Genomic DNA, 26,001 nt, shown 5'->3' on the forward strand with positions numbered 1-26,001 from the left:
AGATAAGTAAGTACACGCCTTTGGCGGACGAAATCAAGTGCCTCTGGAAATTGGACAAAGTAATAATTGTGCCAATTATTATTGGAGCAACGGGGGAGATTCCTGTGAAGTTGTTTGATAGTCTTAGGAAGATCAACCTTAGAGAGAAGCTGTTTCAACAATTACAGAAAGCAGTTTTGCTAGGGAGCTGCAGGATTGTAAGGCGAGTTCTGGGTGATGGATAGTTACCACCAACCGAAAAATTAACCTGCATTTTAAACTTCAATTTTAAATTTCTACTCCAATTTTAAAGTTTTAACCTCAATTTTAAGTTTTTTTTACTCCAATGTTAAAGTTTTAATCCCAATTTTAAATTTTTCACTCCAATTTTTAAGTTTTCATCCCAATTTTAAATTTTTACTTCAATTTTAAATTCAAGGACTCTCCTTTGCATTGAATAGCCGGGGGAGGACTAAATATCTACCGGCCTCGAGCTGTGAATTGAGATACGAGAACATAATAATAAATAACATAAATGCATCGACATAAATTCAAACTAGAAAAAGGTCCGAATAATTAAAACTGGAAAAAGACGCAAACAGGAATTTGGTTTTAAAAAAAAAATTTAAAAAAAATAATGAGAGAGTCAAAAAAATGAGAAAGTTAAAAAAAATGAAAGAGAGTTAAAAATAAAAAAAATAAATAAATGAAAATGAAAATTTGAAATACATGAATATGAATATCTTGAGTGCAATTGATAAAGAATTGGAAACATAAATTACACGATGAAATAAAAAATAATAAATAATAAATTATCGTAAAATATTAAAAGAATCTGTCAATAAACAAACATATTACGGACTCAGAGGCCTGCGATAGTTAAGAGATTGAATTTCGGGGCCCTTCCGTATCAAGCCTGGCTGGTCCAGCGGTAAGTTACTGGACTACGGATTGCAACTTCATCCCGAGGCGTGGGTTCTATTCCCGACTAGGGCGGCGCGGATTTTAAGGTTAGTCACAACTCTACGATCGATCAATTTGAAATGACATATGTGCACCATCGAAGGAACGTCAGTACCAAATACATCACCTAGAGTGCGCGCTCTCTAGATGCAATATTTGTGCAATATTTTCAGAACATTGATTATTTTTAAATTGATCAACTGATCAGATATCTACTGATGTCAACTGACAATTTCTACTGACATCAACTGATCAGATACCTACTGATGTCAACTGATGTCAACTGATTTTTTCGCACCAAAACACGGTTGACGGTCAACTGATAATATCTCAACTGATCATTTTTACCAGGGATAAACTAAGCGAAATTTTGTGAACAATCTGTTTCTTGTCTTTTTTTCAATTGACCAGGGAGTGGGTGTTATGTTTGAATTGCCCGCCACACCGGTCGAACCGTTTTAAGCAATTTTCGTCTGAATAAATCTCTCTTGGTTCGTCATCTCTACATTCGTTTGATTCATTATTTTTGTCTTCCCGTTTCGAGTCCACCAAATATATCATAAATGCTCTTATCTCCAGAGTTCATCTCCCTACTCCTACTTACTTTCTTTAGTAAACCTTAAGCGCTGCTGATAAATTTTATGTATTCTTTTTTTGAAATTGTTTATCTTAGTTTTTTTTTCTTTAAAGAAAATTTCATGTATCATTTTTTTTTTGAAATTTTTTCTGACTCTCCTCTGTGTAGTTTAAGGGGGTGTGTCATAGTGGTAAACTACACCACTGGATAGTGCTGCCCTCTAATGTGCACCCACCGCATTATATCTGCCCCTCTTTTCTCTCTCTATAGGTATGCTACTCTCTGATCTATTCCTGAATAAATGACTCGTCATGTATCGTTAGCCGATCGCGTTCATTTGTTCCTTCTCATAAAACCCACTGGTTTTCTGCTCATGACGGGGTATGCTACGGAGGTAAAACACATTTAGCCAAAATATTTGGGTTTATTCAAACACGAAAGTATCACAAACACTTCGAGAAATTGCAGGCTTTTGATTTTCTTTTCCAAGTTCACTTTCTTCTTGACATTTTGAGAAGTTAATAGCAAATCTTGATATTCATCCTATTTTTTACTTATCGATCGGCTCCATGTTTGCATGTGTCGAACTGCCCTTCCGGCGGAATTGTTGACCACACGTAAACTTTTTAGAACTTCCTTCGCCTTCAAGTAGTCAGGTTTATTGTCCCACTCCAAAGGTAAAACGAAAAGGAAACTGTCTGGAATTTGTAAAATACTGAAGAGCGTTTTGCTATTCGTTGCAAAAAGATTGGGTAGGCTGGGACATTCCTTAGCATAAATTGGTAGGTAATCGATTAAGAGGATCAGGAGGACCATGATTTTTCGTCAAATTGAGGATGCAAGTTTCCCTTTCCTCTGTGAAAAGCCGCAAATACGAGGGAAAGCACCAACTTTTGAATGAACAAGTCCATTACCAAACTCACCGATAGCCAAAGGCATAGTTATAAAAAAATTATTAAATGCATGAGAAGTTACCACAACATTGTATACAAGTTCATCTTACTCTATACCTAGTATAAAATCATAAGCGCACCGTGTCACGCTAAGGGTGTCACGCTGAGGGTGTCACGCCAAGGGTGTAACGCTCGGTTTCCCCTCCACTCCCCGCTCCCCTCCCGCCGCACACGCTCTGGCACCCGCCGGCACCATATCGCGCCAACTACATTATACGGCTCTAACAACGCATCTCACTATGGGCAAATTTATATGTACACTATCCTGCGCTGGAAGTAGATTGCAGGAAGAGGTTAGCTTCCGACATAACCGACATTTACGGTCCAAATATTTCACCAGAGGATGATCTCAGTAAAAAAGTTGTTTTAGCTTGCCACAATGATGATGTCCGTATACTCAACCAAAAAGTATTGAACAAAATTCCAGGGAACAAACACACATATTACAGCGTAGACGTCGCTAAAAGTAGGGGCATTGATCAAAGTGAGGAGGATTTACAGCTCAACTATCAGCCCGAGTATTTGAATTCTTTAATTTTCCTTGGATTTCCACTCCATAAATTGGAGCTAAAAGAAGGGGCTGTTGTCATGTTTTCGGGGAATTTAAGCGTTAAAACTGGACTTTGTAATGGGACGTGTTTACAAATTGTAAAACTACATAAGAATATTATCGCTGCACGAATTATGTCCGGAGTCAATACTGATGATATTGTTTTTATTCCTAGAGTAAAATTAGACACTGGAGAAAGCACCAGCTTACCTTTCATCCTCCACCGGACGCAGTTCCCTATTGCACTTGCGTTTGCAATGACAATTAATATGTCTCAGGGACAAAGTTTTGATCAAGTTGGGCTCTACGTAAATCGACCCCTTTTCAGCCATGGGCAACTTTATGTTGCATCATCACGATGCACATCAAAATATGGAATAAAAATTCAAAAAATAGCAGGGGAAAATAATTCTGAAAATGTGATACATAATGAAGTTTGGCCAGAAATTTTTGATTTATAAATTTCTATCGCTATTTTAAATTTTACCCCTTATTTTATGTTGTTTTTTGTTGATTTTATACTTTAATTTTTGTTTTTTGTTTTTGTTGGAGCTATACATTTATTTTATTTTTTAATTTCACCACTTATCTAATTTGTTTTTTTTTTGTTGAATTTTTTACTCGGGTCTTATTTTTTCTATGTACCACTATTACGTACCATTTATTTTGTTTCTCTTCTATTTTTTTTAATTATCTCATTTTAAACATAGTAAAAACACATCACGATCTTAATGCTATTTATACCTGTACATTAGATGCGCGGAGCAACCGTGGGGGGTTGGGCCGCGTAGCGGCTAGGGGGCGCGCCCCTAGTTTACTGCGGAAGATCCAATGTTTGCGAGCTCAGAACGAATAATTATTCTGAGAGAAGTTCCAATAAATCCTCTCCAAACACCAAAAACAAAATATAAAACACCAATATACCCTTGAGATTAGTTGAAAAAGCTCAAACATTCATATTTTATTAATAGTTAAACAGTAGCACTAAAATGCAATTTTAGAATTGGCTAACTTGCTAATCTTAATACATAAAGTGCCTGATAAACCAAAAAAAAAAAAAAATAAAAATACATATAAACAGATTAATATACCTACATAATTACAAAAAAAATTGATAGCACCGCTGTCACCTTAGCCTTAAAAATAAGCCTTAATAATAGCCTTAATAATATTAATTTGTCATATTAAAGTTAGATTAAAAAGATCTAATCTTTAAGAAGACAAATAACTAAATAAAAGTATATCAATTACACTGATAAAATGATTAAACTAATTATCTTTGTCTTTATTATAATCAATTTATTACACTAGTATTAATTAACTAATTTAAAGTTAAAAATTAATTAAAATTGAATTTCTAAAAAATATAATTAAATATAGTAAAAAAAAAATTATAAAAATTTAATTTAAGTAAAGATGATAATCTTTTACCTTTTGTATCAGGGTTAATTAACAATAAAAAAGAGTTTAATGTCTCGAAATTTACAACCATATAAGAATTTTACATTGTTACCATTCAAAAGGTAAAAAAAACTATCAAACCATTTACGGTCTAGTCCCCTCGTGGGACTCTAATTCGGAACTGGAGTCCCACAAAGGGACCGTAAATGGTGTGATGGTTTTCTTAGTAATTCAGTAATCAATAATTATTTTGTCTCTATTTGATATATATGCGACTTTTCACAGAGGAAAGAAAAACTTGCATCCTCAATTTGACGAAAAATCATGGTCCTCCTGATCCTCTTAATCGATTACCTACCAATTTATGCTTAGGAATGTCCCAGCCTACCCAATATTTTTGCAACGAATAGCAAAACGCTCTTCAGTATTTTACAAATTCCAGACAGTTTCCTTTTCGTTTTACCTTTGGAGTGGGACAGTAAACCTGACTACTTGAAGGCGAAGGAAGTTCTAAAAAGTTTACGTGTGGTCAACAATTCCGCCGGAAGGGCAGTTCGACACATGCAAACATGAAGCCGACCGATAAGTAAAAAAGAGGATGAATATCAAGATTTGCTATTAACTTCTCAAAATGTCAAGAAGAAAGTGAACTTGGAAAAGAAAATCAAAAGCCTGCAATTTCTCGTAGTGTTTGTGATACTTTCGTGTTTGAATAAACCCAAATATTTTGATAAAATGTGTTTTACCACCGTAGCATACCCTTCATTAACCTGGTGTGCATGATGGTTTTTAATGTGCCTCACTTTCTTTATGGGTCGTTTTACTTATTAAAGGAAAAAAACTCCTCAACGGTTCCCGCGGACCGACGCGACGTCACGTCGTGCCGTCAGGTATATAAGGTGTGTGCGCTGCGTGCGCGGCGCAGTAAATATGTTTCAGAGGCTATTTATGCCTTTAAAATGCACGATATGGCAATACGGACGAAATTTTCGTCCAAAGGGCCATAACATCTTATTACTACTTCTGAATGGCACCTTGAAAATGCATAAGTAAATTCAGTCTTTGTACTTGGACTCTGGTGAGAGGTGAAAATTAAAATTTTGGAATTTTTCAAAAAGTATGTTTAATTTAACACCAGAGAGAAACTTTTTAGAGGTAGGTAGCGCTTTTCGGATATCAAAATACCCAAAAATAAGACACACCCTACCGTGCTCTTCAATGTGCGGTTCCCGTTTTCTCTGGGCCCTAGCCCGTCTGGGGTTTTGTCTCGTTTTTCTTCTCCTTTGTTAAGGTTTTATGATTTACTTCTAGAGATTTTACCTTTCTTTTAATATTTATACCTACCTGATAAGTAATACGAGGTTAAAAATTGTGCTATTTTTTCCACAGCTTCATATCAAAATACTCAGGCATTCTCGAGAAGTATCTGTACCTCATCTGGTATCTTTAACAAGGATGAGAACAGCGAAAGTCTCACCGTTGACTCAGGGCGTCTGGTGTCCTCCCCCTCTCACCATTGCCACCCTCCGTGGGGCCGACGTTTTAAGAACGATAGTGTATTGCTAAGCGATGCTATTCTATAGATAGTGTATTGCTATTCTATGATTGTTATTTAGGAATGTGCTATAGCATAATGCCAATGAATATATGTATAACCAATGACATGTCAGGATAGCACTGCTGATCGTTTGTGCTGCTCGTTATGCTGCTGTTCGATTTAATGCCAATATGGCGCTAGAATTACACTCTTGAGTGCAAAACTTTTTTAGTGCTAGTATAATGCTAGTTTAATGATATCATAATATGATTCTTTGTTCAAATCATATTATACTATGACTCCTCAGTATATACCTGGCACTACATTCATTCTTTAGCAGGGTTCCAAATATGATTGTTTATGTACCGAGGAATTTTCGTGAAAGAATTGGTGTGCGGAGTTAATTTAAGAGAGATTTGTTTTTACACAACTGTCGAAGCCAGTGTGAAGTTTATAGCCGGAACTTGAGTTGTTTGGTCTCACTACTTTCAATAGGGTGAACATGGGAATTTTGGTACACTTTCGACAGTGGTCTCATATAGCGCAAAATCGGGGTTAAAAATTTCGGATTGAGAGGGTGGCCTAGGTATATGTGGCGATTGTATAAGGAAAATCTTGGTGCGTTACAGTGGCAATTAAATGGTGCAGGAAAATATGACCGGCATTGTGACGTTGTCAAATGCATGTCGGGATTTCGTTGCAGTTTTGGCAAATCTGTGTTTGAAATTGTGGATTTAGATTTCCAAAGAATGTGTTAAATAGCACAAGATCATGAGTCGGAGCGCTGCGCTGAAGCGTGTACTAACATACGTCCCTGTAAGTATTCCGTTAACTTTGAGCAGCTGCAATGAAATTTGTTTCTCCACTGAAATTTGAGAAACATCAAATACTAGACCTACCTTTCTCATCCAGAACCAAGCTGAGGCAAAGGCCAAAAGCCGAAATGGCAACAACGTCATCAAGACTTGACGCGGCGATGACCATTGTCGCAATTCCTTTGGACTCGCCGTAGCCCTCGTTTTGAAGCTTCAGAAGCGTCGGCACTACAACGGCAGGACTCACTGCGCTCAGTACAAATCTAAAACATTAACATAGTGTCCATATTTTTTGTTGCTTTCATTTGTGAGATCAATTACAATTAAAGGGTGTACCTTGGACCTTAACCTTGGGATATCCCCATTTCAGGGTTCGCCGTTCCTCAACCCTCGAAATTTGTTTATGCGAGTCACTCAGGTAGAATCCCGCACCTCGACGTTTCTAGCGGAAACGATATATCTCTCACGCTATTATAACATTGGACATGAGTCCCATGAGCTTTAAAAGCTCTAAAACATTAAACGTTCGGGGTCTCATACTTTCTTGCACATCTACAGCTATTACAGATTACACACATGTACGGATCATCCTAATCGGTCGATCCGGTAGTTCGTCAGAAATAGTGCTCCCACCCAAGTAGCATTTTGCAACGAAAAAATTGCAATTTAAATGAAATAAAATTTCCAGATGATTTCAATTTTCTTGCAAGAAAATTGCAATTATTTTACAACATCTGACCCCCTCATTGTAAAAAAGTTGCAATTTTTTTTTTGCAAAGAAATTTCAATATTGACGACCTTTAAATTTCAACCCCTAAATTTTCCGGGGAAATTATAATAATTCGAACCCATGCTTACCTAATGTCCTACGACGTTTAGCAGCATAAAATACCGGACGCTCTTGAGTGGACTTGAACCCGACCCGCGAATGTCTAAGCGGAGCACTCTTCCACTGAGCTTCAGGGAGCTGATGATGAGCTGAGTTGAAATCACGCCTGTTAAGGCTGTTATCGCATGCATTGCGTCAGTGCGTGGCTCAACATTCATCATAGATTTGATTAACGCCGTTTTTCTCAGGCTTCTTTCTTTTGCCTATTATTTATTTTTTTTCGTGTTATTTATTTTTTTCATATTTTTTTTGTCTGATTTTTTTTTCGATATCACGAATAGGTACTCACACTAAATTTACACCGGTGTAAATTACACCACATACTAACTTGAGAACTTAAAAATATTTTCAAAAAATATTTTTAAAATATTTTCAAAACTTTCTTAAGGAATATTTTTAACATGCATGTTTACAGGCAATATTTTTGAATTATTTTAAAAATATTTTTTGTAAACATTTTCAAAATATTCCGTTAAAATGTTTTAAAAATATTTTGAAAATATCTTAATTACAATAATGCCATGAAAATATTTTGATAAAAGTGACAATATTTTCAAAATATATTGGGCTATATGGGTTAGGTGAGACATTTAAGTCGAAAAAACTTTAAAACAACTAGAGAATTGGATGCCAGGCACATGGCGTGAATTTGTTACAACATGATTGCACCGAAATTGCAGTCTTTATAGTGCCTTGAAAAAGAAGGTTAGGCAACAAGCATAATCTACATTTCTTGCAAACTTATTGCAATAAAATTGCAACTTTTTAAGCGCCTTCAAATGAACGTATAGGCAACAAGCAAAAATTGCAATCAACTCACAATCCATTGCAATGAAATTGCAATCCATGCCACTTGGGCAAGATTTTGCTTGTAGCTGTATAATATAGATCAGTGTCCTTTCCTAATCTCAATGCATATCTCAATGCTCTTCTTATAACATTTTATCTAGGTATCACAAAACGTGCTGAAGGAATTCGCGAATTAGTTAATACAATAACTTACCATCATACCTACCTCCAATTTATAATAGGTACCTGAATCTATTTTTCACCAGGGTTGCAAGCTGAATCCGAATCTTCAGATATTCTATGGTTGTTCTACGGATATTCAAATGGCTGCACAGCCTTTTTTTTTTTAATTTTTTATAGATATCCATAGAACATTGAGTGTAAAAAATGATAGATGTGCTGTCACCTGAGTTAACAGCTGTTTTTTTTGTCACGCGCAGTAGACCGATTTGCGGCTCTGTACACGGCGGCGGCATTGCTAGCGATCGTGCCGCGGTCCCTAAGTAGATATGATCGCGATAAATTGCGATTTAATCGGAGAATGTATCGCGATTTTATCGACGTCAATTTATTGCAATATTATCGGATAAAAGATCGCGGTAAATTGCGATTTCATCGCATTAAATTGCAATCAAATCGCGATTTTATCGACGGCGATTTATTGAGATAAATGCGATTTCATCGCATTAAATATTGCAAAAAAATTTCGATTTCATCGAACGAGATTTTGTAGAGATAAAATTGAAATTTCTCATCAACGCCCAATAACGCATGAATGACGCTTATGAAAGATGTTCTATAGCGGAGGAGTAAGAACGATTCAAAACGAGGTTGGGCGTGGGGTTTGGATGGTGGGAGGTACGCGCACACTGAGAAAAAATTCTCAGCGTTTTTACCAAGGTCCGTTGGTAACTTTTCCATCTCACTTTTTTTTACCAATTATTGGTAATGTTACCAAGGGAGACTGGTAAACTTACCTAAAAACCGGTATTTTTACTGTTTTTTTCAGGTAGGAATATGTACCACTTTTATTGGTAATCAATTTCCGGTAACTTTACCATTTTATCTCGGTAATTCTACCACAGTCGATAAAAAATGTTGGCGTATCTACCAAGGTCCATCGGTAACTTTGCCATCCCACTATTATTGGTAATTTTACCGAGACAGAATTATGAGATTACCAATAGAACATTATTTTACCAACCGTATTTTAAGGCATGAAAGAAAATACAGAGGAAGGAAAATAAAAAAGAAAATCCAATGAAAACTCGGTGTCAGTGAACGCAATGACAAAAGTTGTAAGGTTGCGAAGCGCCGATCCATGTATAAGAGGCTTCAATTCGCACTCGCTAGTCATATAGCGGCCATAGACTATAGTGGCAATGTGTTGGCCTACCACCGCTGCGACTGGGGTTCGAATCCCCGCGGAGGCTCCGGGGATTTTACGCTCGTCTTCGTCAAAAGACCTGAAGATTGAACCTAACGGCAATCAGCTAACAGCGTAAACCCCTTTTTTTGGCGTTTTTATCGGTGATAAAATCTCTAGGATCATCAACATCTCAGCGCTTATCCTCGATCTTATCGCGATAAAATCGCAATTTTTTCGGGCCGATAAAATCGCAATTTTTTCGGGCCGATAAAATCGCAATAAAATCGCGAAAAGATTGAGGATAATCGCTCAGATGTTGATGATCCTAGCGATTTTATCGCCGATAAAATCGTAAAAAATCGCAATTTAATAGCAAAATATCGCGATTTTTCCGTTGCAAAATGCTACTTGGGTCAATCCTCGATCGCTGTTGAACGACTGCATCGTGGTCGCTTGCAAACGGAAGGTAAAGATTGCGCCAATTTAACTGCAGACACCCGTGACGCGCAATTGACGAAGAAAAGAAAGAAGGGGGGGGGGAGGAGAAAAAAGAAAAGAAAACAAAAAAGTAAAGGAAAAAAACGACAAATGAAATGGAAAGTAGAAAAAAAAGAAAAACCGAAAAAGAGGAAAAAAACGAAAAAAGAAAATAAAGAAGAGAGAGAAGAAAGGAGGGAACAGAGGGAGCGTTCGTTGTCGCCTTAAATTGCTCCAGACAACATCAAAATTTTTCAGAGGAGGCCCCCACCCCCTTCGCCTGGGGGTGTTTCATACCCACCAGACCCCCGTCCCTGGTAAGGAGGTGGAGGTGGATAACTTGAGATTAGGGGGAAACTCATATGGATTCAAAATTCTTTACGGGAAATGGCCACCACTGTCCTGGATTACCTCCACAAAGCGGCATTCTCGGTTGTACCAGGTCGGACGATTTAGGAGGCTTAGGGAGTGTTGTATAGAAAATTGACCCCAAGTGATCCGAATTTTATAGGCCCAAAGCCTTCCCTTCTTTCTCTTCAAGAAGCTTAACGGGAAGTCCTTATCTTACAAGTGCGAAGGTTCTCGATCGGACTGTGAATTAATTGCATCTAAATGTAAAAGCACGAACAATTTCGACTGAAACTTACCCCTGAAAATTCAAAGTCGGCCTACCCTATTGATGAAGTCTTAGAGAGAGACGCGACGGTGCCCCCCTCCACGAGTTGCTCCTTGAGCTCAAATTAACGTGCTTAGCTCCTCTGGAAAAAGAAAATATGATAGGTATTTGACTTCAGAGAGTCCAAAATTTCTTTGTCCCGGAGCCCCTTCAGGTCTTCGTGAGGCAGTGGCGTAGCTAGGAATTCTTTCAGGAGAGGGAAGGGGGGTCCGTTCAAAAACTTGATGGGTCATTCCACGACCAACGCAACCAAGCTCGGAACCAGACCCCCTCCGATTTGGCTGAAAATTAGTGTACGGGGTCTTTACATCATTCTAAGAAACTAATTTGAAGAGTTTTCCCATCCGATGCCCCGTTCGCGAGATATCGACCCCCAAAGATGGGGTAAATTTTAGCGATATTCAAAAACGCCCGTTTTAGCGATTCTCATTTTCTCGACTTCCCTCTCTTTGACTCTCCATAGCAAGACTCTGTATCAATCCATCATACTTTGAAAGAATGTTTCTAGATCACTTTTCCATGTAGATTCTGAATATGCCATCAAAATTGAGCTAAAAATTATTTAAATGGCCGTAATTTAGGCTTTTTTAAAATTTACGGTTTTTTCGCCATTCAATGTTCAAACTGAATTATCAAAAAAACTGTCTCTCAGATTTTCGATTTTTTTTTTTTTTTTTTTTTTTTTTTTTTTTTTTTTTTTTTACTTCAAGCTTAGGATATATACTTTTGGTTGATATACTTTTTTCAATTGCTACCGGACGGTTAAGGGCCTAAAAAAATTCAAATAGGCCAAAAAAGGTCAAAAATTGTAAAAAAAGACGATTTTTTACATGTTAATCCAAATATTTCGATAATGAACACTTCAATTATCGATATTTTCCACCAGTTTACCCTCCAAGATGTAGAATGAAAATAAGCTGATCCCCTATGCTCCCAGGAGAGTGGAAAGGGAACCCCCTGTGTTCCCATGGGACCTCAGAGAAAATTACGTAATTTGTTTATAAATCTAACTTTGCGGCCCTGGGTCTTCTGTTCCGTCCCTCATCCGCCCCCCGCACGTTCCACAACTTTAAGGGTCAGTTGGCGGAATTTCAGCTTCCCGGTTTTATTCTTTATTATTGCATTTATTTTTTTGATCTATTTTACTTTATTTATTTATTTATTTATTTATTAACATACACTTTTCAGGTGCCTCATAGGCTACAAAACATGTTTTGGAGCTGAATAAATCTATATGCTACTACTATCTTATTTAAATGCGTTAACATAATTTCTCTACGTAATTTTATTTTATTAATTTTAAATTATTTTATTTTATTAATTTTAATTTAGCTTATTTGATTAATATCAATTTATTTTATCTTATTAATTTTAATTTATTTTATTTTATCAATTTTAATTTATTTTTTTATTCTTTATATTTCTTCAATACTGAATAGAAATATCCAAGAATATTGTTCCATTCAATCGTGGATTTGTCGCTAAGGACGTTTATGAATGCTAAATTACCCTCTCGGAACACGCGAGCTTCCGGAACTCCACGGCAGCGGCACTCGGGCGATCACGGGAGTTAAGCAACGTCGCGTCGGGCGTATAGTCGGGGCGAGATTCGAAAAAAAAGGGGGTAACCTAGACAAAATTGCAAGAAAAGGTTTTTATACATCAAAAAACGCAGAAAAATCAGCAGAATCCGAATATCTAAAGGTCGCCAAAAGGCCGCAAAAATTTCACCCCTAAATGGCCGAAAAACTGAAAAAATTCCCAAAATTTGCACGTTCTTCCTCCTAAATTCCTATCTTGCGCCAAAACTATTGGTTTTAGTGCCAAATGTTACTGGACCAAATTTTTAGAGAATAAAATTTTACTATGGAAAACCTTGTTCTGAGGATCATACGGTGACATTGGACCCCAGAAAATTGCATCATAAAAAAATTGATAGTTAACATCAATCGCGGATTTCATGAGAATGACCGATTTTCCTCTTGAACCGTTCAATTTAGAGTGAAAAGTTACTGAACAAATATTTTAGATCGTAAAATTTTACCTAAGAATCATGCAAGAAGCGCCATCGTTTGATAATTTGAAGCCTATAAATTTCATTGGAAAGGGAGGCACTGCGGACCTCAAGTTTCCCATCGCGGAGGTTAAATGTAAACAGCATATGTGATAAACTGCGGGTCCTCCTGGTGAAATTTTGCGGTAAAACAGCATTATACATGATTACAGCAGATAGAGGCACCGTCAGCACTGAATTTTTTTTTCATTTATTGGACAAGGGTACGGGGAGGGGAGCAGAGAAGGAGGTCAATAATGAACGTGTAGCCGATATTCTCATGTGACGCTGTGATAGTCTGGGTATCCTAGCCGTTATACACAATTTCTCACGAGTTTTCTTCACTTTCCCTCGGAAATCGTTTTGATCATTTGGCAGATCTTTTATGCGTCGTTGCAAAAAGATACATTTGAACGATATTTTCTGTTCTGTTCGTGAAATTCTTATAGCGAGGATTAAACTTTTCCCGGGTCTGCCGGGAGCAAGAAAAACAGATAGTTAATCTTAGAATATGAAAGTGAGTAACCTTCCTAGTCAAAAATATATGTAGATGAATCGAAGTGGAGTGTTATCATTAATTTCGCAAAATTTAAATTGGATCATCTGAGGATCCTTCTGGACCTCACAGCTTAGACACATGGTAGAACCATATTTAGTTCCACAAAACGTTCATTCTCTTACAATAGTATTGTTGATATGTGTTTATTTTCAAGGTTATCTTATAATATGCTGTATCGATTGTTTCGGAATGACGGATTTCTGAAGAATGAACGTTTGCCAACATGAAATATATTGGGCCTTAGGGCTCCTAAAAATGAAAGAGACGCCGCGCGTCGCGGCCGCGGTAATCCCTCATTATGCACGCTTTTCTCGCAGCTGCAAAATACGCATCGAGTGCTGCTGTGACCCTTTCCTCAAGAGTATTGTCGGCTCTCCACTGTACGTGCCTCCAGTTGGAATTTCCAGATTCTCCACGCATTTGGGAAGAACATCTTGCTAAAAAAATCCGAAAAAAACGAGATATTGATTGAAAACCAGGGACTTTTTGCGGAAATTTGTTGCATATGGAAATAGAAAAGGGCCGAATGAACTCTATTGAGAGCTCTTGATTTTTCCATCGACTGTTTCGGAAGATGCATGCGGCTTTTTGCAAAGAGTTCTCATCTGCATTGACTTCATGACAAAATAACGCATGCTCCTGAGGTATTTTTTACACAGATACGCGATTTTTCACAACAAGATATTAAGGCACGTCTTTTTACTAAAACCCGAAACCGAACTATGAGACAGGTTCATTCTTGCATTTTGGTGAACGATAAGCTTAGAGCATCGTCTCAGTTTTCCGTCGAAGGCACTGATGACCACAGCAGATGGTCAGCAGTTACTTTCAGTCGCGTTCCCATAAATTTTGAAAATTTCGGACGATGATGACTTACGGGTGATTTTACGATAACAGGAATAGTTAAAATGTGAAATACCTTAGAAATAAAAGTGCACCAATTTTAACAGGATTTCATTACCTCATTTTAAAGGTACCGTCAAACGGGGCTACTTGGGACGATTTTAGCACAAAAAAGCTTCTCCAAAACGAACCATACATTATTTTGCCAAACTTTTTTGTGCTAAAGGTAGTTCGTTGGTACGCATATCGAATTTTAAAGGAAAAAAAAAATTTATGCCCCCCCCCTTATATTTTTTTTTTTCCGATTTTCGACTGTCCCAAGTTACCCCGATACTCGGGGTAACTTGGGACACGAATGAAAATCAAGTGTTTGGCCCATGTTAGGCTCTTTCAGGGCAACATGGGACAGTAAACTGAATTTTTAAAAAAGTAAATTGAACATTTATCTATAAAATAATACAATTTTGGTAAATTTGAACAAGTCTTTTAAAGAATTAAGTAGGAAACAAAAATGGCATGACAGCCTTGAGGAACTTAAAGCTAATATTGAGGTCAAAACGTTTCAAAGTTATCAACTAAGAGGCACCTATGGCAGTTTGAGTAGGTAGGTACCAACCTTTAGTAGGTTAGTAAAGGTATGCATTAAGAAAAGTATTCTTTCAAAAAATTGCGAACATGTCTGTTAAGGGTTGATTTCGGAATTCCAAATTTTGTTGACGTCTTACCCTCTTACGCAGAGAAGCACCCTTTCGAATTGCTTTGACAGCTTTCTTCAATGAGTTCTGTGAGAAGTCTCTGTATGCCCGAGAGCCTGGTTTTCTTTTGTACGTCCGGACCATGTTTCTTGTAAAATTACGAAATACCTGTCATAAACAGATCAGTACCTGCTTAACTGATAAAAACCTGAATATAACCCAGGAAATCTCTTATCTCAAAAGCACTGCCAATAGGTCCTCCCTCTTAGTCTGTAATGCAAGGTAGAATTGGAAAACATGGAAACGATATCACTGAAAAGGAGAAAATAGGGTGTCCCATGTTACCCAGCGATTCCTAGTTTTTTGGTTTTTTGAAATTTTGGGGATGAAAACGAAAATTTTTGTAAAACTGAAGCAGACCCCATCAACAGAGGCACATTTGTGACTTACTCACATATAAGAAGTTTGCATGTGGTGGAAAGGTACTGAGATCCCCAGGAAAGTATAACGGTGTTCAAATATGACGAAAAAATATTAAAGAGACAAATATTTTTTTTTAAATACTTATTTGGGTTTCAAAATTCTTCTTGGTCATGAACAGCCATGCCGGAGTAATGTAGAATGAGGTTATGGCATCAGAAGAACAAAAATAAACATTACAAGGCTACCACACACAACAACGCGAAAATTCCCTCGAGTGTCCCATGTTAGCCTGTAGTCCCAAGTAGCCCCGTTTGACGGTATTAAACTTCCTTTTTCCAGCTTTGGCACGCTCTATTTTGATTCAGTGCAAAGTTAAAGTGATTGATAAACAAGCCATTGAATCAGGTATCAGCGCTTCCCACGGGACTGCTGGAGGTCCACGCAAACATGGCGGCCCTGCCAAATTGTGTCGGTTACGTAACAGACACAGCGTAACCGACACTCAAAAATGTGAGATTAAAGATGATACAAAAGATGAAACTTGGCAATTCTTGAGTTATGAGGTGGAATTAATGCTGCCTTAAAAGTTTTCTAAACTTTGGAGACTTCCTTTTAGTTTAATACTATTAAATTGAGGTTTTTGCGTAGTGAGGAATTAGTGCTACGCACGTAAAAATCACTAGTTTTCATAATGATTAAAGTTTTCATTGTAAAAAAAACTGACTTATCAGTAATGGTTTTGTCAAGAAGACTTCAGCGAACAATTTGATGGCAGTTTTGAAACTCCTGACTCCATCTGACGAGATAAACACTGCATTTAATACAACTGCAAAAATTTGTCGCCAAATGTGGCGACACCTCTTTCTTATGACTTTTCCCGCTCAATAATAAACATTTCAGTTCAAACTGGCAATTTTCTTGAACACTAGAGTCTCTATTCAGCAAATATTGCCAAAGAATTCATGATCAGTACTGATTTGTTACCGCAAATTGCTCTTTTGCTTCAAAATCGGGGTTGGCGACGCGTAACCGACCGGACATTTTTGGCCTTTAAAGTCTCATATTATTGAATATAATAATAATTCATCATATTTTTTAGCATGAATAGGTTCAGGGACATCATTCCTATTGATTAATTAATTTGGTTTTCAATCGTTCTGCCCTATGTCGTTCACAACCCACGGCGACACGACTATTCCTATTATCGTGAAATCACCCTTACGAAGTTTCAAGCATGTGCGTATTGCGTCATTGATTCTCTGTGATTTCTGTCGCGGTTCTATTCGCGGTTTCGGTCTGTTCAGAAGTTTTGGACACGTGCTAATCATCGTTGCATCCTTTGACGGTGGTGACTTACGAGGTTTCAAACATGTGCGTATTGCGTCATTGAATCTCCGTGATTTCTATCGCGGTTCTATTCGCGGTTTCGGTCTGTTCAGAAGTTTTGAACGCGTGCTAATCATCGTTGCATCATTTGACGGGGGTGACTTACGAGGTTTCAAACATGTGCCTAAAATGTGTAAATTTCTTCTGTCTTTGCACAGGTTTAGTATGGCCCGGAGAAACAGAAGGGATCCCCCCCCCCTTCACCCCCGTCCACCGATGCTTCCTGCTACAATTTATCCCGCAGCTACGCCTTAAATATCTGCCAAATGATCAAAACGATTTCCGAGGGAAAGTGAAGAAAACTCGTGAGAAATTGTGTATAACGGCTAGGATACCCAGACTATCACAGCGTCACATGAGAATATCGGCTACACGTTCATTATTGACCTCCTTCTCTGCTCCCCTCCCCGTACCCTTGTCCAATAAATGAAAAAAAAATTCAGTGCTGACGGTGCCTCTATCTGCTGTAATCATGTATAATGCTGTTTTACCGCAAAATTTCACCAGGAGGACCCGCAGTTTATCACATATGCTGTTTACATTTAACCTCCGCGATGGGAAACTTGAGGTCCGCAGTGCCTCCCTTTCCAATGAAATTTATAGGCTTCAAATTATCAAACGATGGCGCTTCTTGCATGATTCTTAGGTAAAATTTTACGATCTAAAATATTTGTTCAGTAACTTTTCACTCTAAATTGAACGGTTCAAGAGGAAAATCGGTCATTCTCATGAAATCCGCGATTGATGTTAACTATCAATTTTTTTATGATGCAATTTTCTGGGGTCCAATGTCACCGTATGATCCTCAGAACAAGGTTTTCCATAGTAAAATTTTATTCTCTAAAAATTTGGTCCAGTAACATTTGGCACTAAAACCAATAGTTTTGGCGCAAGATAGGAATTTAGGAGGAAGAACGTGCAAATTTTGGGAATTTTTTCAGTTTTTCGGCCATTTAGGGGTGAAATTTTTGCGGCCTTTTGGCGACCTTTAGATATTCGGATTCTGCTGATTTTTCTGCGTTTTTTGATGTATAAAAACCTTTTCTTGCAATTATGTCCGGGTCCAACCAAATCTCGCCCCGACTAGTAGTTATGGGAGCCCGTTTAGGATTGATCGCGGAGCGGAGAAATACGAAGTGGCAGACAAGGTGGTTCAATATGAAAAAAGCATTAAGACGATTCGATGGACGCCATATTTTGTGTCAGAACGGCATGCGATGTATCGCATCAATTGGTTCCATTTTCTCAGCTACTCGTCATTTTTCTCCAATTTTGAGATCGCAATCCTGTTGTCAGGAGACTAAAGCACTCGTTTACCAATTTTAACAAAGAAATTCATCGGAATAAAGGCGTGGTTTTTTTAAAGAGAGAAAACATCGCATTCGATACCGATATTGAAACTGCACTCGAATGCGATATTTTCTCTCTAAAAAAACCACGCCTTTATTACGATGAATTTCTTTGTTAAAATTGGTGAGTGCTTCGGTCTCCTGACAACAGAATTGCGATCCTAAAATTGGAGAAAAATGACGAGCCCTAGTAGCAGAACGAATGTTTGTTTTTCTTAAAAAAGTATAAAAAAAACATATCTGTTATCTAAATGATCGTTTTATATAAAGAAGGTGTAACGCTTATATTAAAAAAAATCAAAGTTCAGACCTGACCGTAATACATGAAAAATGATAAAAGCTAGATACGATAATTTTTTTTTATACACACATTTTTTATTTTTTTATATAACGCATGCATACGAAAGTGTTAAAAGTGAACATTTTTATGTAACCATTATATAAAAAAATAGGTCATCATTTCCGTGAGCTTTTTGGGAATTAGAAGAATTTTTAATATGTTCGCGAAAAACTCAGGAAAATTATAACATTTTTTTATATAATGGTTACATAAAAATGTTCACTTTCAACACTTTTATATGCATACATTATATAAAAAAAATTAACTTTCGTACATAATATTTATCTTTTCCTTCTGTGGTTCTGCTACTAGGGAGTAGCTGAAAAAATGGAACCAATTGATGCGATACCTATATCGCATGCCGTTCTGACACAAAATATGGCGTCCATCGAATCACCTTAAAACAGTAAGAATAGATTATGAAAGCAGAATGATAATAACATAAGAACAGTGTGAAGTGAATATGAAAACGGTATGCGAAGGTATGCGAACAATATGTTAAGGAACGAGACGAACGTGATAACAGTATGATAACAATATGATCAATTTTATATAATTAGAGGATTTCTTTACCTATCGGTATGATTTCAAACTGAAAATAACATGAGATTCGGGAGCCAAAAATAACATAAAATTTCAACGGTATGAAATCATACTGATAAAGTTTTCCAGGGGCTGTCTGGGAGGGTGGTAGAGGAGACGTAAAGTGCTGTTAAAGCATAAATATAATATGTGTAGCTTCGAATAGGTGCGAAATGTTTTTAGCGCGAACTTGAAGGATGTGAGTTGTAACTTGGCACATTCTACTTCAGTACCTACTTCCCCAATAATGACTCAAAGTAAATTGGGCTGATTTTAAGTACAATTTGGCAATCGTGGTGCGTGTCTTTATACTGCGAGGACAAATACAAAGAACTCATCTGGCTTGTTTGCGTATCATGCGTGCGCATCCCTGTTATGGCGTGCGGCGGACCTTGGGGAGCCAGTCGGGGTACAAGGCGTAGGTATTATTGTTTCTCTAGGTCAGTCCCAGATCCCAAAACCAGGATTCCTAGAATATGATATTCCGTATGAGTGAGTGAGGTTATTTTGAACGGGTTCGTTGAAGTCTGCTGCCAACGAAGCCGGCTGAAAGTCCTCGGCTGCCCGGGATAGGAATGGCCCGGAAACCATGGGAAGTTGTAAACCATGGGAAGTTGTAAACCATGGGAAGTTGGTCCGGACTCAACATGGCCTGCATCCTGCAACCGGGCGAGGCTCCGGTGAAGTTCTCGGGCTCATCGGCGATGAAGCACTACTTTTTCGGGAATGGTGATATCCGGACTGACTTGGCTCCAACGCCGAACTCATTTTTTTCATACATTACCTCGCTACACTATGTATAAAGTATCATATTATAATATCCTATGAAGTGTCATTTTCTTGTATTAAGTAAAATAGCGTGGCAAGTTGTATCCTAAGAGAAATAAGAAAGTTCTTTGAAGAAACTTACCCAAGCGAGAATCCCCACACCCAGGGAAATCCTAAAATGACAAATGCGAAGATCGCCACTCCAGCTGCCTCAACCAAACACGGGACAAAAGACAGACCCAGCACTACCATACTTAACTTCCTCATAGCTTTTGGGTCTAGACCCAAACCAGCTTTAATTAGAATTGTTGTAAGCGCAACATCCCTGAAAAAGTCAAGACGTCTTCATCAGTGTCAATACCTACGAGAAAATGTATGTCAACGTGTGTTCCTTTTTTTAAAACTTAAGTTTTTAAACTGAAGTTCCTGAACTTAGCAAGTTCTAAGCCCCATGGCTAAAACCCTGATGCGACCAAGCTCCTCATATCTGCCTATGCATTGAAATTGTGTCTCCTTATGTGCACTATAGTAACCGATGGGTTTTCCTAATGCTGATATGGTAAGTTAATGCATTACTAATATGCATACCCACGCAGCTTAAAAATGACCAAGGTACGACTTAATGTGTAAAGGCGGCACGGCGTTGGGGGAAATGACATAATTGAAATTTAATGATAGTTTTTCTCCCCTTTCATTTATTGATGGTTGCGGCCAAATGTCCACTGTTTTTGTGTAAAATGCAAAGGAATTAAATCGTTAGAGTAAAGAGTTTTAAGAAACAATTAATATATCTGCACAACGATACTTCTATTATACTAGCCGTTCTGGACGCGCTTCGCGCGTCCGTCACGGCCAGCCAAGGGGCTGCACCCCCTGGACCCCTTTTACAATTATTATTTTAAAATAGCTTTCCCCTCGTACACAATTGATGCTTCAAACGGAATCAATTGTTTTAATGACATTTCCGAATGAATCATGGGTTTTCCAAGGAAGGCAGCCTCTCTTCCCTCCCGGACTCTATTGTTGCCAGACAAGTTGCCTTTTTAGCACTTTTCCCAATCCAAATCCATGTAAAATATTCACATTCATCGCAAAATCTGGCAATCTCTCGAGTGAAATAGAAAAAGGTAGAATCGCTGAAAGTCTGAATCCTTCGAAGTTTATATTAATGAAAGCCGACAGCGTGCCAGAAATGTGTGCTGAAAATTCCCCTCCCGCGCGCCGCGCCATGCAAGCCCACCGACCGCTGCGCTCTCAGCAGTGGCAGCCTCCCTACACTCTCCCCCCCTCCTCCGCCATGGCGCCCGTTTCCCCGTCGGCCGTTGGGCAGTATCCCTGCCCTAGAGTACCTATATTGAGAGAGTATGGCCACTGGAGTTACCACCTCTGATTGGCTCAGCCATCTTAGGCTGAATGGAGCCCTTAGGACCCAAAAATGGCGGACGCCATAAAGTTATTGTAATGCAAAATGATTCAAAATGTAGTTGTCTTTGCTTATCGTAACGAGAACTTTACCCAAATGCACTATTGCGACTTTTTTACATATTTTTAAGGCTAATCGTGTGCAATTTTTGAGAAAAATGATCTTAGATGTAGTAAGGTTGGCAGCAAGTGCGGTTGGTGATAACCGTCAAAAGTTGGCAATGACCCCCCTCCCATCCTCAAAAACCAAAGCAAAGCACCGCCATTTTTGGGTCCTAAGCCTCTCCATGGGACCCAGTGGCCATACTCTCTTAATATAGGTACTCTACCCTGCCCCACCATCCGGCCTGTCCGCGAGCCTCCCGTCATCATGGACCAAGAAATTAAATAAGGACCCCCGACTCCAATTAGTGGCGACACTAGCGGTGCCTGGTAGAGGGTCTAGTGAAGTGAACCGACGATTGGGTTCTCCAGTAGTTCCTTCCATGTTTCTTTAGGCCTAAATCCACGATCAGCCTGAGCTTAAGTTTGGCATCAATTTGATGAGTTTGTTGCTTAGTGAACGTCAGGATTTAGCGGGCTGCCAAATCCTGACCATCAATAATTGATGGTCAGGAACGTTAATTATTAACGTTCTGAATTGGATGAAGTCCACTCGTCTTCTCACCCTTCATCTGCTTAAATAAAAAGTCAGTGGAAAACGATCTTTAAAAAATTGGATTTTTGAGCAAGTGCCAAACTGACCGCACTAAACTGACGTGTCTGACAATCTCCGCTTCTACGACACATTTGACATCATTCCTTGCAATTTATGCAGAATTTTCCTCGCATAGAGAAGAAAACTCACGGCAGTTTTAAAGAATTGCCGTTGAGTAGTTTTCCGTTTAAAAAATGAAGTGTGACAGGAAGTCTGCGACGTCGTAAACCGAGTTATGTGACTGCCGACTTAGGTACACCGTCGAATCGTTTTCCAGTGTCACTCTAAAGATTCGCTACCAATTAAAGTTTGTTAAAAGGAACTTTAGGCTACTTTTAAAGTGAGAGGATAGTCTTATTCCGTCTTTATTCAGTCAACATCGGCAAAGAATAGGTTTGAATCAGTAATTCGCCAATCACGTATCTCGGAATTCGGTGTTGGACCTTACTTCCACAAACACATAACTCGGTTTTTCGGTCATTTCTCCTGACAGACGAGAATATTATTCAAAATGACTTGCACCGTCGATATACTTACTTCATTGAATTAGCAAATAAATCTTTCATTGAGCTATCAAAACTTTTCACAACAAAATCCAGATGCAAAATAATCTAACAGTGACACTGATGAATTGGAAGGCCATCCATCTGCAGGAAAATTGCTCAATACAGCTGCGACACGAATGTCGCAACAAAAACCCTCTCTTGTCGATGACGAGTGCGGTGACAGTTTGACGCCCACCAAAAAACATGGTGGAAAATTCGAATAAAGACGGCTCCTTCAATTCTATCGGTCTACAAGGATCATTTAATTTACTAATCACTACTCTTTCTTTAGGTACTGTACTTCTAACGTAAGGTGGACCGATAATACTGTAATTCCTGCTTATTTCATTGAATTGTATTATATATCTACATACGGATAACGTACCTGGGTGAATTCAAATAAGCGTCTAATCTGGTGTCCCGAGCTGTTTTAATCGTCATAATCTGAGAAATATGGGCAGATCAAATTTTTTTCTCATTTTCCACACTGTTGTTGACTACTTATTACATGCTACTTTCCACTTTAATTGGACTGAAATAAAAATTTAGGAGAACTTTGAATGTGCAAATTGCCTACATTTGTCCCAAATTTGCGTGTCCCCCGTGCCTGGTTCTTGACTTTAAATCAATGTTGCAGCAAAACTAGAGTGATTACTTGAAAAAATTTTATCGGAGATGACAGGTAATGCTTTTGAATTTGAGAAAATAAAATAGGTCAGTTTCTTTTTTGCTTCATCAATAACTTTTTCACGAGCTAGAATCATTGTCCCGAACAACAGTCAGGAGAGACATGGCAACGATGTAACAAGTTCTAAATGATTACCGTAACGTTGAGGTTTTTCCAAAAACGACTTTTTTGTGTCGATTGAATAGTTCACACGTCACAGATGGCAAAAATTCTAAAATTCGCAAATTTTTGTGCAAGATTAACGCCATTAATGATGCCAAACAAAATGCTATACTTACACGATAACTAACAGGGCGTCAAGCATACACACACACACACACACACACACCCTCACACACACACACCCTCACACACACATCCACACACACACACACCACACACTAATATCGGCTCGTAAAATACTTTCGAGGTGTGCGTTGGGGAAAATGTTTTCTTATTCCGATACTCTAGGATGTGTTACTAAATATTCTTTGAAAAAAAAAAACACCAAAATTGTCTTTACTGTTACAGATAAGCTTAAAAAACAGCTTATTTCCATCCTGTCCCGTTCCATTCGGTCCCATATCGACGGTGCAAGTCGGCAATCACATAACTCTGTTTGCGACGTCGCAGACTTCCTGTCATACTTTATTTTTTAAACGGAAAACTACTCAACGGCAATTCTTTAAAACTGGCGTGATTTTTCTTTTCTGTGTGAAGAAAATTCTGCATAAACTTCAAGGAATAATGTCAATTTGTTCACCTTTAAAAAATTAATATAGAGGCGGAGATTTTCAGACACCGCAAACGAGTTATGTGATTGCCGACTTACACCGTCGATATGTTTCTATCCTGTCCCAGTGTCCCAGTTTAGTGGTGGAAAACTGTTACAACTGAGACTTGCTTGTTTAAGCCCAGCTGTAGGCGCTCTTTTCTACCGATTTAAGTGAAGCTTGATACCGGGGGGTACTTTTCAATGAGGAACTCGAATTTGTAGTCGAATTTTTAAAATTCGAAATCCAAGATTAGTCCAGTCATTCTAGCCAAAAAAAGGGCCTAACCTCGGACAAATTAGCACAAACTTCTCTTGCGTTTTAAAGCGCTCCAAAACATGTCTAGAGCCCCCCAAAAAAAGTTTACCATTAGCCCCCCTCGGGAACACAGTCAAAATTGCTTATAACAAAATGGCGGCCGACTGAAATAACGCATAAATTGATTGTTGACCTCGTCACCGTTTTCCCGATTTTGCGTGATTCTAGTGCATCCAGTGAAAAAAATCATTCTTGTCGTTTTTTCAGAGTATAAAATTCTACTCACGAATATATATTAGTTTTTCTTTAATTTTGACTTGTTGGTGCCGAGCTACGAGGTCAGATGCCGAAAAAAAGGCTAGAATTTTCTTGAAATTTCAAGTTTGGTTTGTAACTTTTAAGATACAGCTTTGACAGAATTTTTTCTCTCAAACCTGTTGGTACCAATGGAAAGAGCGTGACATTTTCTTTTGAAAACACATATAACATCAAAATTTAACTGAAGGTAAAAGACCTTTATAGGGCCTTTATTGAATGGTGTCAAAGTTGACATTTTTTACTTTTTGTAAATTTTGGCTGGAATTTCGACCAGTGTGAACCTTTCTCACGCATATTCGACTATTTTGGAAATAAATTTTGTTATTAATTTGATAGTCATGGTACATAGTAAAGGGAGAAGCACCTTAGAGGGATGGTCGACCGGGGGGGGGGGGGGCGGCTTATCTGATCCGTTCACTGTTTAGACTATCGCAGCTAAAGATTCCAAGAAAAAAACTGTGAAGCACTTATTTGTCGGCAGATTTTTATGAAATTTGGTGTACCCCGGTATATCGACCCAGGAGATTCGAATTTGACGTTACTTTCAGTCTGAATCAAAATTCAATATGGCGGAAAAAAAATGGCGGCAGTAATTTGTTAGATACCTGTTTATCGACTGATTTGCATGAAACTTAGTAAAACCCTGTATTTTGACCTAGAGAATTTGAATTCGATGTCGGTTCTAACCAGAATTGAAATCAAAGATGGCGGGAAGAAGGTGGTGGCCATAATTTTTAAAAATTAAAGATGGCGCCCATAATTTGGAAACTACTTGTTTATCGGCGGATTTTCATGAAACTCAGTATACCCTGGTATTTTGACATGTACATTTTGAATTTGTTATTAATTGTAGTCAACATCATAATTCAAGATGTCGGCAAGAAGATGGCGGAAAAAAGATGGCGGCCTTAATTTGTAACATGCCTGTTTATCGACTTATTTTCAAGACACTTAGTATTACCCGGTATTTTTACCAAAGTTTGTCGGTTTCGGTTTGATGACAAAAAAAGTTAATAAGAAAGGGTAAAAAAGTAATTGAAAGGCTTGAAGGAAAAGGCGCATAAGTGCAGTTTTCGAAAAAATCGACATATTAGTGACTTCAACTAAATCTAGGTTTGAAATAAATTCTGTAAAAAATTCACGGATAAAATCCAATTTTTCAGCATCAACATGTGAGTTGGAACTTTCTCTCCACCATGAGGCTGCATATAATTTAGAAACTTTTAACACGTTTTATCGAAATAGCGAAAATTGCACTTATGCGCCTTGTCCTCTAAGCGCCCCCCTCCCCCCATTGAGGATATAAATGTGAAAATGCAATTTTTTCAGTAACGTCGAATATTCAATT

At 38.1% G+C, this 26,001-nt stretch overlaps 1 protein-coding gene across 7 annotated transcripts in view; it reads right to left on the reverse strand.

Annotated features, from left to right (window-relative positions):
* The window catches only part of LOC109041701 (sodium/hydrogen exchanger 9B2), a 198,516-nt gene that overhangs the window by 93,129 nt on the left and 79,386 nt on the right, over positions 1 to 26,001 (reverse strand). For all 7 annotated transcript variants that reach the window (XM_072300946.1, XM_072300929.1, XM_072300943.1 and 4 more), the window contains 2 exons: positions 20,116 to 20,298; positions 6,860 to 7,038 (listed from right to left, as the gene is read on the reverse strand). In XM_072300946.1, coding sequence (XP_072157047.1) covers positions 6,860 to 7,038; positions 20,116 to 20,298 — 362 coding nt within the window. The remainder of the gene's footprint in view (positions 1 to 6,859; positions 7,039 to 20,115; positions 20,299 to 26,001) is intronic.

This window comes from Bemisia tabaci, chromosome 1 (genome assembly GCF_918797505.1).
Source record: "Bemisia tabaci chromosome 1, PGI_BMITA_v3".
NCBI lineage: Eukaryota > Metazoa > Arthropoda > Insecta > Hemiptera > Aleyrodidae > Bemisia > Bemisia tabaci.